This window comes from Streptopelia decaocto (assembly GCF_964273445.1).
Source record: "Streptopelia decaocto genome assembly, chromosome: Z".
Classification (NCBI taxonomy): Eukaryota; Metazoa; Chordata; class Aves; order Columbiformes; family Columbidae; genus Streptopelia; species Streptopelia decaocto.
This window is the reverse complement of record NC_138657.1, coordinates 23,940,234-23,954,613: the sequence shown is the minus strand read 5'-3', so window position 1 is coordinate 23,954,613 and position 14,380 is coordinate 23,940,234. Positions and strand designations below refer to the sequence as shown.

General features: G+C 45.0%; 1 protein-coding gene across 1 annotated transcript in view; it reads left to right on the top strand.

Moving 5' to 3' along the window:
• The first annotated feature begins 4,672 nt into the window (after positions 1 to 4,672).
• RCL1 (RNA terminal phosphate cyclase like 1) overlaps positions 4,673 to 14,380 on the top strand; it is a 29,947-nt gene continuing 20,239 nt past the window's right edge. The window contains exons 1-4 of the mRNA XM_082074834.1: positions 4,673 to 4,840; positions 7,258 to 7,329; positions 8,190 to 8,365; positions 14,069 to 14,143. Coding sequence (XP_081930960.1) covers positions 4,705 to 4,840; positions 7,258 to 7,329; positions 8,190 to 8,365; positions 14,069 to 14,143 — 459 coding nt within the window. The 5' untranslated portion in view covers positions 4,673 to 4,704. The remainder of the gene's footprint in view (positions 4,841 to 7,257; positions 7,330 to 8,189; positions 8,366 to 14,068; positions 14,144 to 14,380) is intronic.

Here is a 14,380-nt window from a genome sequence, read left to right as displayed (position 1 = left end):
TTGAATGGAGAGCAGTGAGTTGAAGCAGCTCAGCTGGACTGTGGTGTTTGGCTCTTCTCCCTGCTCCTCTGTCACTGCTGGAGCAGGTCCCCCAGTCAGGAACAAGGGCTGGCCAGGGGACCAGAGGCTGACAGCAACAGGAAACACTGGCACGCTCAAAAATACTTTCTGAAAAGCCATTGAGGTACTTGCTGGGTGCATTCTTTATGAGGCTGCCTTGAAGCCAACAGTGAGGGTGAGGTGGCTTACTAAAGACAACAGACTACAACAGAGGTACAAAAAAGATTTACCAGCAATTCCTGGGTTGGGTTTTGCACACAGGAGAAGGAGGGAGGAGAACGTAGCCTTCTTCAACTGCAGTGCTTTCACCCAGAGGCACTGAGAAAATCCATGCATTAGTTAGAGTCTACATTTGACTGGATTCAAAATATCCTCCGAGGTATATCCTGATGAGGTATGAGCCAGGGAGGCTAGAGGAGAAGCAGCAAAATGCAGAGAGGCCAGAGGGATTTGTCAGACAGTACAGCTACTCCATCTTGGGAATTACCTATCTCTCATTCTTTCATTTAGGATGAATGTCCTAATCTGTAGCTGAGAAAGCTTAGAAGAAGGGGAGTTAAAGCCTTTCATGAGAGTGCAGGTACAGTGCGTTGTTTCCCACAACAAGGGCATAGGGAGTATCAGGAGTATGACAGAGAAGTACAGACCAGTGTTTGCCATAAAATACATGAGGCACACAGATCATTAACATGAATAAAATAACTAGAAATCTCTAATAACTAGAAATCTCTAATCATTTTACTGCTGCTGACTGCATCCAAGCCCCTGAGAACATCCCATCTCAAAAGCAATATGAAGTCAGCAGTGAGAGTAGGGCTGCATGCCCGACACTTTTATTATTTCAGCTCAGCAGCAACTCCCTACAGGGGTGGAATGGCAATTTTCCAACATTGAAATGTTTTTAAATAAGTAAAATGTTGAAAAAGGCACAGAAGGCTTTGGGAACTTGATGTTCTAGTTAGAATGGCACCTGTTGCCTTAATCCACCACAACCCTGTAGCTGTGGCATCTGATCTGACTGGAGGAAGACAGCTGCTAACCAACAATATGCCTTGAGTTTGTAACTTACAGATGAGCTCTACCCTCTCCACTGCCTCCTTCTCCAATGTTTCCTTCGCTTCTGCCATCCCACAGGGAAGACACTCTGTCTCAATATGTGGGAATTTGACAAAAGGAAAGTAAGAAAAAATATTATTTTGTTAACAATGCACCACAGGATCTTGGGAAGCAGTTTTCATGTCCTTCAATCATAAAGGACCAAGCATTGATGCTACAAGATGTTTGCTGGGCAAATGCCAGATGAAATCTCTCTGAAGTAGGTGGATGTCATAGGTTTTACTGAGTTCTCTGCTCTTTGTGGATCTGGTCACCTCAATTTCTGTGATTTTCCAAGGCACCTTTGGAGGCTATGCCCAAAGACATACAGGGACATTCTAGGTAAGGCAAAGTACCTCTCCTGAGCAAATAAAGGTAAGAACAGTTACTGCTTTTCAATCCAGCAAATTCTGGTCTCAGTTCTGCCAAAACAGTTCGGTCCCTCCAGCTACATCACTCTTGCTTATTCTTGCATTTCCCAAGCCTGCTCTTTGCACATCAAAATCCAAAACCCTGTCCTGTTTTCAAGGTGTGTCCTGGTCTGCCTCTACTATGTAAAATAGTGGGAAGAGAGGAAGCATGACCAGGCTGTGCTCTGGTGACTGTAACACAGCCTTCATCAAGAGCAAATTGTGCCTAGCCAACCAACTGGCCTTCTACAATGCAGTAAATACATTAGTGGACAATGGAAGAGCCAGAGATGTCATCTACCTGGACTTCTGTAAGGCCTTTGATATGGTCCCCTATAACATTCTTGCCACTAAACTGGGGAGATACGGGTTTGTCAGATGGTCTTTTAGATGGATAAGGAACTGATTGGCTGGCCCTTTCCAACAAATTAAAGTTAATGGCTCAACGCCAAAGTGGAAACCAATAATGAGTGGTGTCCCACAAGGGCTGGTATTGGGAACAATTATATTTAATGTCTTCATCAATGACATAGAAAGTGGGATCGAATGCACCCTCAGCAAGTTTTTTGGATGACACTAAGCTGAGTGATGCAGCTGATAAACTAGAGGGAAAGGATGCCATCCAGAGAGACTTGGACAAGCTTGAGAAGTGGGCCCATGCAAACCTCATGAGATTCAACAGGGGCAAGTGCAAGGTCCTACACCTGGGTCAGGTCAACCCCCCCGATATCAACACAGGCTGGGGGATTAAGGTATTGAGAGCAGCCCTGCAGAGAAGGTCTCGGGGGTACTGGTGGATGAAAGATTGGACCTGAGCTGGCAGTGTGCACTTGCAGCCCAGAAAGCCAACTATATTCTGGGCTGCATCAAAAGGAGTGTGGCCAGCAGGTCAAGGGAGGTGACCCTGCCACTCTACTACACTCTGGTGAGACCCCACCTGGAGTACTGCGTGCAGCTTAGCGGTCTCCAGCTCAAGAAAGACAAGGACCTGATAGAGTCAGTCCAGAGGAGGCCACAAAAATTTTCACAGGGCTACAACACCTCCTCTGTGAAGAAGGGCTGTGCTGGGGTTGTTCAGCCTGGAGAAGAGAAGGCTCCTGTGAGGTATCCCTATCCCTTGAGGGACAAGAAGCCTTTTAGAAGGATGTAGATAGACCAGACCATTAAGCAGTCATCAATGGCATGACATTTAACAAGAACAAATGCTGGATTCTGCTCCTGGGACAGAGTAACACTGGGCACAAGTATAAATGGAATAGGAGTGTCTGGAGCAGCCCTGCAGAAAGGGACCTGGGGGCACTGGGTGACATTAAGCTCAGTGTGAGCCAGCAGTGTGTGCCCGGGCAGCCAGGAGGGCAAACCCCATCCTGGGCTGCATCGAACACAGCACAACCAGCCGGTCAAAACAGGGGCTCCTCCTGCTGTGTTCAGTCTTGCTGCAGCCACAGCTTGAGTACTGTGTGCAGTTCTGGGCCCCACAGCTAAGAAAGATTTGAAGGTTCTTGAATGCATCCACAGGAGGGTAACAAAGCTGGTTAAAGGGATGGAGAGCATGTCCTGTGAGGTTTGTCTAAGGACTTCGGGTTTGTCTAGTTTGAAGAAAAGGAGGCTGAGGGGTGACCTCATTGCTCTCCACAGCTTCCTGAGGAGGGGAAGTGGAGCTGGAGGTGCTGAGCACTTCTCCCCATGATCCACTGATAGGACACGTGGGAATGGGTCAAAGCTGCACCAGGGGAACTTCAGACTGCGCATCAGGAAGCATTTATTTACTGAGTGGTTGAACACTAGAACAGGCCTCCCAGAGTGCTGTTTGTGCTCAATGCCCCAAGGCTGTCAGCGTGTAAGAGGTGTTTGGACAATGGCCTTAACAACATGCTTTAACTTTTGGTCAGCCCTGAGTTGATCAGGCAGTTGTACTAGATGATTATTGTAGGTCCTTTCCCACTGAAATAGTCTGTTCTGTCCTGTGAAACTTCCTTACTTGTACACATAAATGTAGCCTAGCAATTGACATTGTCACACCTCTACCACGTTTTTCTTTAAATACGGGCTGAAAGCTGCACTTGGTCTTTTCTTTAAGGATGGCTGGGCTGTGGCACTGTCATTGAGCAGATGAGCCGAAGACTGGAAATCACACTCATTTCTTCCTTTTCCTTGAGACAGACAGGAATACAGTGCTGAAAAGGGCTGTCTGAAGGAACATGCTCCCAGGAAACAATTCTGATGAGGGGAAATAATCAGGCAACACATTTCCTTCCAGGATATAATTACCTTGGGCCCCTCAGTTCAAGAAGGACAGGGAACTGCTGGAGAGAGTCCAGCACAGGGCAATGAAGATGATTAAGGGAGTGGAGCATCTCCCTTATGAGGAAAGGCTGAGGGAGCTGGGGCTCTTTAGCTTGGAGGAGACTGAGGGGTGACCACATTAATGTTTACAAATATATTAAGGGTGAGTGTCACAAGGGTGAGCCAGACTCTTTCTTGGTGACAACCAATGATAGGACAAGGGGTAATGGGTACAAACTGGAACACAGGAGGTTCCACTTAAATATGAGAAGACACTTCTTCTCAGTGAAGGTGACAGACACTGGAACAGGCTGCCCAGGGGGGTTGTGGAGTCTCCTACTCTGGAGACATTCAAAACCCACCTGGACATGTTCCTGTGTAACCTCATCCAGGTGTTCCTGCTCCGGCAGGGGGATTGGACTAGATGATCTTTTGAGGTCCCTTCCAATCCCTGACATTCTGTGATTCTGTGATAATGTGATACCTGCCTCCAGGGCAGGCCGAGCCGGCACCTCCCGGAGGAGCGGGGCTGCTCGGAAGGGCCGCGCTGCAGCCGGGCAGGCGCCGAGCTCCGGTTAAAGAAACCAAACTTTTAACTTCAGTTAAAAAACACGGCGGTAGGGGAGGGCAGAAGCGACGACACGAGCAATAACTACGGCCCAACTGTCAGCCGGCCCGCCGCTCCGACAGCTCCTCGGTATCGCCACAAGCCCAGCCGCACGGGCACGGCCCCAACACGGACGCGGGACGGGGAAGGCCCCGCCGCCAACGGCCGCCGCCCCGCCCCGCCCCTTGCCCTTTGGCCCCGGCGCTGCCCCAGCGCTTCCTGTCCGCACCACGTGGGCGCGGCGGCATGGCGGGCGAGGCGCAGTGCCTGAGCTACGCGGGCTGTAACTTCCTGCGGCAGCGGCTGGTGCTGGCCACGCTCAGCGGGCGGCCGCTGAAAATCCGCAAGATCCGCGCCAAGGAGGAGGACCCCGGCCTGCGCGGTGAGCGGCGGCACTGGCAGCCGCTGAGGGAGGAGGTCGGGGGGAAGCGTGGCGGCGGAGTCCCGGTTGTGCCGGGGGCTCGCTGCCGGGCGGGGACAGCCCCGCAGCGGGAGCCCGGGCAGCCCCGGGCCGGTCCTGGATGGTCCTAGCAAGGGGGCGCGGGTGCGTGCCGGTGTCTCCCCGAGGAGGTGCTCTCCTGGGAGGCGGGGGACCTGGCACACGCGGGTGGAGGGGCAGGGAGGGTGCCACCTGGACGCCTGGTTTTGGTGGAAGCCGACGTGCCGTGCAAGGGCGTTGTGCTGGCGGCGGGGCGCGACTCCGCTCGCTCCGCTGAGGTCTCGCTTCTCCCGCCTGGGCTCCCGCGTGCCGGTCCGAAACGGAGAGCACCGGGGCTCGTGCCGTCCCGCCGGGCTCGGGCTGCCCCGTGTTCCCGCGGGGCGGCTGGGCTGCCCCTGCCCGGGGTCCGGCGGGTGGGCCGGACCCGCTGGCTCCGCTGGCAGCCCCGCAGCTGGCTCCTGGCTGTACACTGGGCTCTTCGCTCCGAAGCTGCGGAATTGGGCGGCTCTCCGGCTGTCGTTGTCTGCTGTGTGCCCAGTGCCCTGTTCTCCGCCTCTTTGCGGGAGCCGAAGTACCCAGGTTTTATTGCGTTAGGGGTTGTGCTTTAATTTTTGCCTGGGTTTTGCCCAAATAATAGTAAAAGTGAAAGGCATGAAATCCGTTTACTTCTAACTTCTGAAAGCTTCTGACAACTGTGGACTCCTTTGAGGGAACCCTTGCTTAGGGAGTACCCTTGCTTAGGGAATACCGTCTTCATTCCTATGCAGGACCTATGGCAACCTAAAGTAAATTTCCTCGCTTAATAGAACAAGACAGTAGGATAGTGATTGAGGAAGAACATCATTGTGGTGCTCAGTAATATTTTGGGCAAGCTGTGAAGTTCAAAACAGGTATAAGACTTTCCATCCTGAGGACGCTTCAGTTCATGGCTAGAAATTCTCTGAAACTATTAAAACATTCTTGTGTACTTTAATGTTTACCATGACCCAAAGTATTTGATTTTACAATGGGATGTTTGGTGGTGGTGAATATTGTAGGTTTTGCCATGTTTTTTTAAAGGCATTTGAATTGCCTTTTTTATATATGTGTTAAAATGTAAACTGCGACTCTAACAGAAAAAATAATAACAAACCCTGATTTGTGTTAATAATTCAACATCCGGTTCTCTGGTTTTCGTGACTGGAACATTTGGCATGAAAACTCTTCTACAGGTTTGTTCTCCAAGAGGGAAATGTGTATTCACTCTTGCACTGGAAGAAGGCTCAGTACTGTCATATAAACTTTACTTTTAGAAATTATCAGAGAGCGGAACTAACATTGTGTGACTGGGGCATCGACTGTTATGCAGCTATTAATGAACCGTAATTTCTGCAGGTAGCCCTTTCGTTTAAATGCTTATTGCATCCTAGAAGCTTTTATAAAAAGAAAAAAATCTGGTTACTGGTTTAAGAAGCAACACAGGGTTATTGCTAAGTAAGTTTTGCAACCTACCAACCATTTTGCAGGTGCTCCTGGTCCTTAAAACTACCTGGGTTTTGAACTCTATGTACGTTCACATATTTTCCTTGTTATTGTGTCCATACCAGCTTGGGCTACCCGAATACTAGAATGCTAGTGTATTCCTCCTTTTATTTTTTGCCCCTTAAACGTGCTTGTTTCCCATGTCTCAGAGTCCACACAAACAAGAGAAACCGAGGAATTCGTTTCACATCAGCTGCTAAAGTGTACACAGTAAGCAAGAAAAAAGGCGATAGGGAGACTTGTGTTTCTCTGGCCTTTGTTATGTCAATGACAATTTTTTAAATGGAAAATTTGAAAGTCTGCAAATAGCTAGTTGTGTTTATGGAACAGCGCTGCAGTAGCACCTCTTCACATCTGAATGTCCCCTTCTTTTAAACCAAGACTTACACAGAATAATGGGAAGCTGTTACTAGCTTGTTGTGCTTAAATGTATGGGGTCCTGTTGGCTAGGACTTGTATGTTTTGCTTTGTACTGAGCAAAATGGAAATTGTCAAAGCCTTTATTCTGGGCTTGAGCGATCCCTTAGGCCACTGTGGTCAAAAGTATCAAGTTGGGTCGTTCACCATGTGGCTAGTCCAGTGGTCACATCTGATGGCATCTCAATTGACTTGAGATGCCCGTAAGTGTGAAGGCTCAAATTAACATCTCTGGTTTTATAGTGAGTTGCCTTTTCTCATATGATAGAATTATACCACAGTAAGTTGGAGAGAGAGGGTAGCCTTACTGTCACGAAAGGCAGGAAGGAGAAAGTGTACACGTATGATGTTGAAGTTTCCTTTTTTTTTTCCATGAATAAACTTAGGGAACTTTAAAATTCTGTCTTTGTTCTACTCCTTAGATTTTGAAGCAAGTTTTATTCGCCTGATTGACAAAGTGACCAATGGCTCTCGGATTGAAATAAACCAAACAGGTGAGATCTTTTTTCTCTTCTTCCTCTGTATCTTTCTCTTCTTCCAGATGGTATCTGTTGCTGCAGTGAAATCAGTTTTGTCCTGACAGAGGTAAGTGTTCAGATACCATCGACTGAGAAGATCAGAAATAACCAGGCTGAGAAGTCTTGCACTGATCGTTCATGTGCAAGAAGATCAGCACTCCACTGTAATGCAGAGAGTTAAGGAGACTGTATGGCTCAACAATTAAAATTAGTATTTGTTTGCTATGCAGGATTTTGTAGTGGGGGAAGGTCCTTCTGAACCAAAATGGATTTTTGTAGAAGGCAGAGTTTGGAGCAAGACTGCTTGCCTATTCCTGCACAGAAAAGGTGTTGGTTTGAGCAAGAAGTATTCCATACAAAAATTTCATCTGGTGTCTGGTTCTTGTTTTTTGTTGTTTGGTGGTTTTGTTTGTTTGTTTGTTTTTTGTTTTTGGTTTTTATTTTTTTAAGGATGGTGGTTTGTCAGTAAAGCAGATGAACTACCAGCAGGTATGCCAAGACAGAGATGACCTGATGTTCTGGTGAACATTTAGCAGATGTGGAGGGTAATAATTGCTTGTGTCAGCATTTGGGGGATTACGAAGACATCCTTCATTTTTGGGAGGAGAGCAGAGGAGGAGAAATTACGTGCAAGACAGACAGACACACACGTGTGTATTGTGCCATTTATTAACTGCAGACATAGAAAGAGTACACTGGAAGTGCTTCCATCTTTCATAAATTCTTCTGTCTCCAAGTTTGCTGTATACATTGTTGCAAAGCGTCTTTATGCCATAGTAATGGCCAGTGTGCTGACAGTGTTCTCATTTGGTTTGCTCCCCTGGCATCTTCCCCAGGTACTACCTTGTACTATCAGCCTGGTCTTCTATACGGAGGCTCCTTGGAACATGACTGCAGCCCTAGTCGTAGTATTGGCTACTATTTGGAAAGCCTGCTCTGCTTGGCACCTTTCATGAAACATCCATTGAAGATCATCTTGAGGGGAGTCACAAATGATCAAGTAGATCCTTCGGTAAGTTATAAAATCCAAGTACCAGAGGAGGATTATTTTTTCTTTTTCCTAGGGGAAAAAAAAAAAAGGAAGACATGTATAAAACATGCTGCATTTTTATCATCCCTCACATCCAGAAGTATCCAGTGTTGCTGCATCTGCCAACAAACTCTCTGAGTCAAGCAAGCATCTGCTAAACTGTTCCCTTTCTGCATCACACTCCAAGCTGCAGTTTGTAATCCACCTTTTGACTTTCAGTTCTGTACTGCTTCTGTCTTCTTCCCTGGAAATTCCCTTTAAGTGCAGTGTGAGGCCCTGCTGCTGGTTTGCTTCTCCTGTTCTCTTAGAAATTGGATGTGTTATTTCTCCCACACCTCACCTGTATTTAATATAAACAGAGAAAATTGTCTTTAAAATTTGAGTGTGACAAGGAAGGAATCTTTCATTTCAGTTGGATGCTGGACATAGTTATACCAGTGCTGCTGTGAAGCTTGCTTTCTGTTAGAAACAGAGCTCACGTGACAATTATGAAATTACAGTAGCAAAAATACGTAATAACTGATTCTTCAGAAAGATGCTAGAAGGAATGGTAGATCAAAGGACTGTGAAGTGCTTGCCTTGATTTCTGTTACTGCTGATTTACAGTCCGTTGTTTTGATAGTATTGTTACAAAAACAAGCTATGAATAATGTGGGATTAAAACACAAGAGTAGTACTTAGTGTTTATGCTGTTTTTTTTTTCCCAGAAAGACCCCAAGTGTAATGGTTTTTGGGGAACAGTCCTGCTGTTTACCTTTTGAATGGTGATTGGAGACTGCCTATTTCCTTCTGAGTAGCTTAGAGGAAATGCTGTCATCTGAGAACTTAATCAGTTTGAGTGAATACAAATAGTATGAACTATAGCTGGAGATATTAGACGAGCCTCAGAGTCGTGCTAGTATTTATGGCTTTTCAACTGTGCTTCTCTTGTCATTTAAAAAACTTGTTCTCTCACCTGTGGCTCTGTGAGACGTGTTAGTCAAAGGATGATTGATGTGGGTTGTAAGCAGCATTGTCAAGAGAAAACAAAGGAAAAGGAAAGCAAAATAAAAATGGCAAGCATGTTTTGTTAACCTTTCAGTCACTGTAATTAGAAGTACTTAATAGAAATGGTAAGTAGTAAGAATCAAAGAACTATCTTTTGGTTCAGTGCATCTTTTTAATCAAAACAGGGAGTTTCAAGAGCAGTCCAATCTTAGCATTGCTTTCAAGTAAGTTTGGACACTTAACTAAGCAACTGAGTCTTGATAATGGAAAGTATCGCTTTCCAGGCATCTGCCACATGGGCCAACAGTGATTAAACATTTTTAGTTGAAACGTGTGCACGGATTTGAGCCAGTTAGTTTGTGCTGAAAGGGGACTTGCGCTGGCCAAAGCTCAGACACAGGCAGGTGTTGGCATACATCATCTGAATCACAGTACCTGACAGTAAGTGTAAAATACAGATGTGCATGCTGAGGAGTTGTATCTTTAGTTCACTGTGCTGTAGAAACATAACTGTAGTTACTGTGATTCAGGTTGTGTAGTAACTTTTAAAGTGGTGATACCTGAGTACCATTTCCTAAAACTGGTTTAAAGCTGGTTTATGTCTGTTTAACTTGTCTGAGGAAACATTAAACCTGGTATATGCCAGTAAACTACTTTAAAAGAGTTTTACAAGATGTTTTGTATAGCACATGCTGGTTGCTGAGACTAAAAGCACAAGTTTAAGTGCTACCCTAAGTGAGTTATGTGCTTAAATAATTGGAAACTTCGTTTTAAATTGATTTTTTCCTTTAATTTTGCAGTAGGCAGAAGGTATTTAGAAAGTGGGTGAACATTTATTACCTATACTTGCACTAAAAGGGATGCTTAAATTTTGTCTATCCATCTCTACACTTTCTGACTTTCCAAGGAGAAGAGGGAAAGGCAAACCAGTGTAAATATATTGTGGGTAGTTTAAAATGGGCAAGGATTTTTCTCTGCTGCTCTTCATGTGCTAGTTTCTCCCTCTCCGCTTAGTAGGTACCATAGGCAAGACACCCACTCATCTGCTTTGGGTACTGTTATTGTTTTTATTTGTAAAAGGGGTATCATGGTTTGTAAACACATGTCTTTATTTTGGAGCTAGATGAACTTTGTGGGATATATGCTTGCGTGAGTGTATTCAGTATCTGTCATCTGCGCATAAATGTACAGGCTCACAGATGCGTGTGTGAAAATATGTATGTACATACACAAAAGCTTATACACACATGATCCAGTAGCACACCCTTGGTGCTTGAAAGAAGACAGTAGTCCTGCCCATCCTCCCTCCATCTCTCCTGTGCTCAGCCACACAGTTTTGCATACTCCATGGCCTGGACACTTTCCAGAGCCTTCTCTAAGCCAGTTCAGCTAACTTGCAAAATAGCAGAGTGCTGTACTCCTGCATTTTCTCATGGAGGCATGCTCAAAGTAAGTAGCAGGAATGTGCGTGCAGCCAGGGAAGTGCGACCTTTGCCTCGTAGTAGCAGTGAGCAGGTGAGCTGACCCACTGCACTTTCTGGAATTTGCTCTCGGCTTTTACACAGCCTTAAGAATATCTGTTGGATGCGATAGCTGTGTTGTGGGTTTGTGGTTGCTCTTCACCAGAGACCCCCTTGCCAGGAGGACAGAGGGAATATGGCAGACCTGCTGTAGGCAGAGTGCAAGTGGTCAAGACGAGACGAAGGGCGTTTCTAAAGGGTGGCTTGGGGAAGGAGAAACTTCAGCTGAGTTTAGTGACACATGGGTCAGGCTGAGTTCCTGATAAATAGAATGTGTGTTCATGTTAGCATTTGGTTATTATATACATTGATAGCCCCTGGTGGGGTGCAATAGAAAGCTCTTTGACAGCTGGTGCTGTTCCAAAAGAGCACTGTGGCTGCTGAAATACAGGGTGATGTGCACTTGCTCACAGTGGCACCATGGTGATAATAGTGTGTTGTACATCCTATGTGAGTGAGTGGGATACTACTGTGCTCACACTTGTTGAGAGGAGAGGTGGCTTTGGAATACCAGCCTGAACTGTTTGCTGGCAGCCTGCATTTGCATCATTACATTTTTGAGCATGACCAGTGGTGAGACCTGACTGCAGGTAGCTGGTGGGACTGGCATAAAGGGATGAGGTAGTTTCAAGTTTCTCTGTATAGAGAGTATGTATTTGGGGGGTGTCTTTGTAAAGTGCCTTTTGGAAGGGAATGGAGGTGGCACACAAATGACAGCTCTTGTTTTCCTCTCATTCTCTGCATGTTGTTATGACAGATAACCTGGTCTGGAATAGTCATTCTTAAAGTTTGTGTTTGCAAGCATTGAAGTTTTTTTACAACTATGCCATGGGACTTTGAACTGAAATTACTTTAATGAGTTCAGCACATGAAGTTTTGCTTTGGGAGCAATAATCTTCCATGTTAATCAAAATTTAGCAGTTGTCTGTAATCCCAGGAAAACAAGAAATTTTTCTACTGATTTTGACTCTTCTGCCTTTTTTTTTCCCTTGCTATACTCTTGATTTTGCTCTTCCCCACACCCCTGCAATGGTCCTTGTCCCCAAAACGTTATGCTGTATTTGTGGCAGGGATTAATGCTCTTCTGTGTAATGCCGATGGCTACACAGGCCAGCTAATGCTTGCCCCTTTCCTGAGTAGCTGTGTGCTGTAGGGTCTGTGTCTCATCTTTTGCAGCTTTGCACTAGCTAAGGGATTCTGCAAACCACTAAAAATTGCTTTTTTATTTTCCACAATCACTATAGAATTCTTTCAAGGAAGAAGGTTTGTACTTATACTAGTTTGTGAAAAAGAAGGGTCTGCAGGACTCAGGAACTTCTGTGCTTGTGTTTTTATGGTGCATTTTCTTTCAGTACAACTTACTTGTGTTGTCTTCACTGGAGATGGAAAAACTGCCCTATAAAGGGATCTGAGGGACGGTTTATGGCCGAGTACAGGCAGAAGACTAAAAACATGGGTTTAGGTCTCAGTTCTGCTACTGTCTTGAGATTTCCAGTGAGGTAGTTAACCTCTCCTGCCTGAACTCCCACTCATCTGCTAAGCAGAACAGCCTTTTTCACTTCTTTAAATACTGCCTATTTAGGCTGCAAATTTGGAACAGAGGCAGTCTCTTATGTGTTTGCCTGATACCCGATAAGTATCATGCCTGAAATTTGTCTGAGGACTGAAAACTGTGACAACTCTTGAAATTTTTGGAATCAGACAAACCAGACTTGAAATTGATCCAGCTTCCTTGTGCTGGTGCTTTCTCCAGAGATACAGACCTCAATCCAAAGAATTGCAAAAGTGGAAATGGAGGATGGAAAGGGAGTTCCTCACATGCACAGTGGAGCTTTTCTTTTTTTACTAGTATATTTTGTTTCATAAGAAAGGAGAAATATTGTGTAACTTTAATGTGAACCAGATCAGCTTGTTGGAACTTCTGCCAGTGGTATTTTCATGTGTCTGTGTGTGCGCACTTGCATGTTAGTAAAGGTTTTGCTCTGAAAGTCAAATTTGTGTGATTAATGAATAGTATTGAGGAGCTGAATTAAGGTAGCCTGCCTATTAAAAATGTTAAAAAAAATTTGACTTACAGTTTTTTAAAATGAAGACATTGAAATATTGTTACTACTATTAAAAACAACACCAAATGCCTCTCTGTAAGGAGGGAAGTATGTTGGCCAGCAGGATTTGAAGAATGAGAACAGCAGCATGCACTTGTAGCTACTCAGGTAGCTCTAACAGGTTATTCACAGTGTTGTTGGCAAGAGATGCGCTACTACTGCATCAATGGCTTGCATTCTCTGCAAAGCAGAGAGTGAAACTCAAGAATTGTGGATTCTGGCTGAAGGCATGGGAAGGAGGGTGCTTCTTTTCTGCCTCCTCAACTACTGCCTGCCTATTGCCTTTACCTGAATTTAGTTCTTTTTGGTCATGCTGTCCTGGTCCTGTCTCACTCATGCTGCTTGTCTTGGGTAACTCCCTGTGATGTTGCACTGCCCCGTAATTTTTGTCACCTTTGGCGATGCTACTGGAGTTTCAGCAGGGGGAAGAAGATGACAGTCACTGTTGCCTTATGTCAGCAATTAGGAGGAGCAGTGGCAAGGAAAATCCTGCTCAGACCTGGATCTGGTGAGCAGTCTGGCTCAAAGGAAGTACATGGATGATGTGTCACCCACTTCAGATTCTTCTGAGTATTTCAACAGAAGTTACCTAGAAGCTTTGGTTTCTCAGAAACAGATGAAAAGAAGTTCTTGACAAAAGGATAGAGTTCTTCCTGCCAGATCAAGGGTCTGCTCCAAAATGCAAAGTTTCTTGCAATCATCATTTATTTAGCTGTAGGAATTTTTTAGCAGTGACAGAAGAATATATATTTTTTTTTCAATATCTATGTTCAGAAAAACAAGTGAGCTGTTTTAGCTGAACCATAATAGAAATAAAAGTCAGGCTTAGGAAGACATCCAAAATAGGAAATTCCATCTCCCAGTAATTTATGCTAGCAACTTTTTGGGGTAGTGAGATATTGTGGTAGTCTTAAGAGTAGCTGAAGCTCTCTGTGCTGCATTTCCATGTCTTCCTGTAGAATACCTGACAGAGAAGCCTTTTCTTTGTTAGGTACCTAGTAGTGCAATGTTTTTTTTAAATTACCGACTTCTGTAACTTCCAATAAAGAGTTTTTTAATTCTGTATTCTGTAGGTTGATGTCCTTAAGGCAACAGCTCTGCCCTTACTGAAGAAGTTTGGAATTGATGGTGAGGGTCTGGAAATAAAGGTGAGACAATTTGTTTCATTCTTTTCTAGCAAATATTGAAATGGTACTTTTTGTACTGCTTCACAGGGCCATAAGCTTGCTGCTGGTATCTGTCTCTAGCAGTTATCTAGTTGTAGCTATACAGATTTCTAAAATTGCCTCTTTTTCTTGGCATGTTTTAACTGGCATACCAACCATTTAGTGATTGAAGATGTGGTAGGAGAGAGATGCAAAGGCTATGGGTAGAAAGGATAAGGA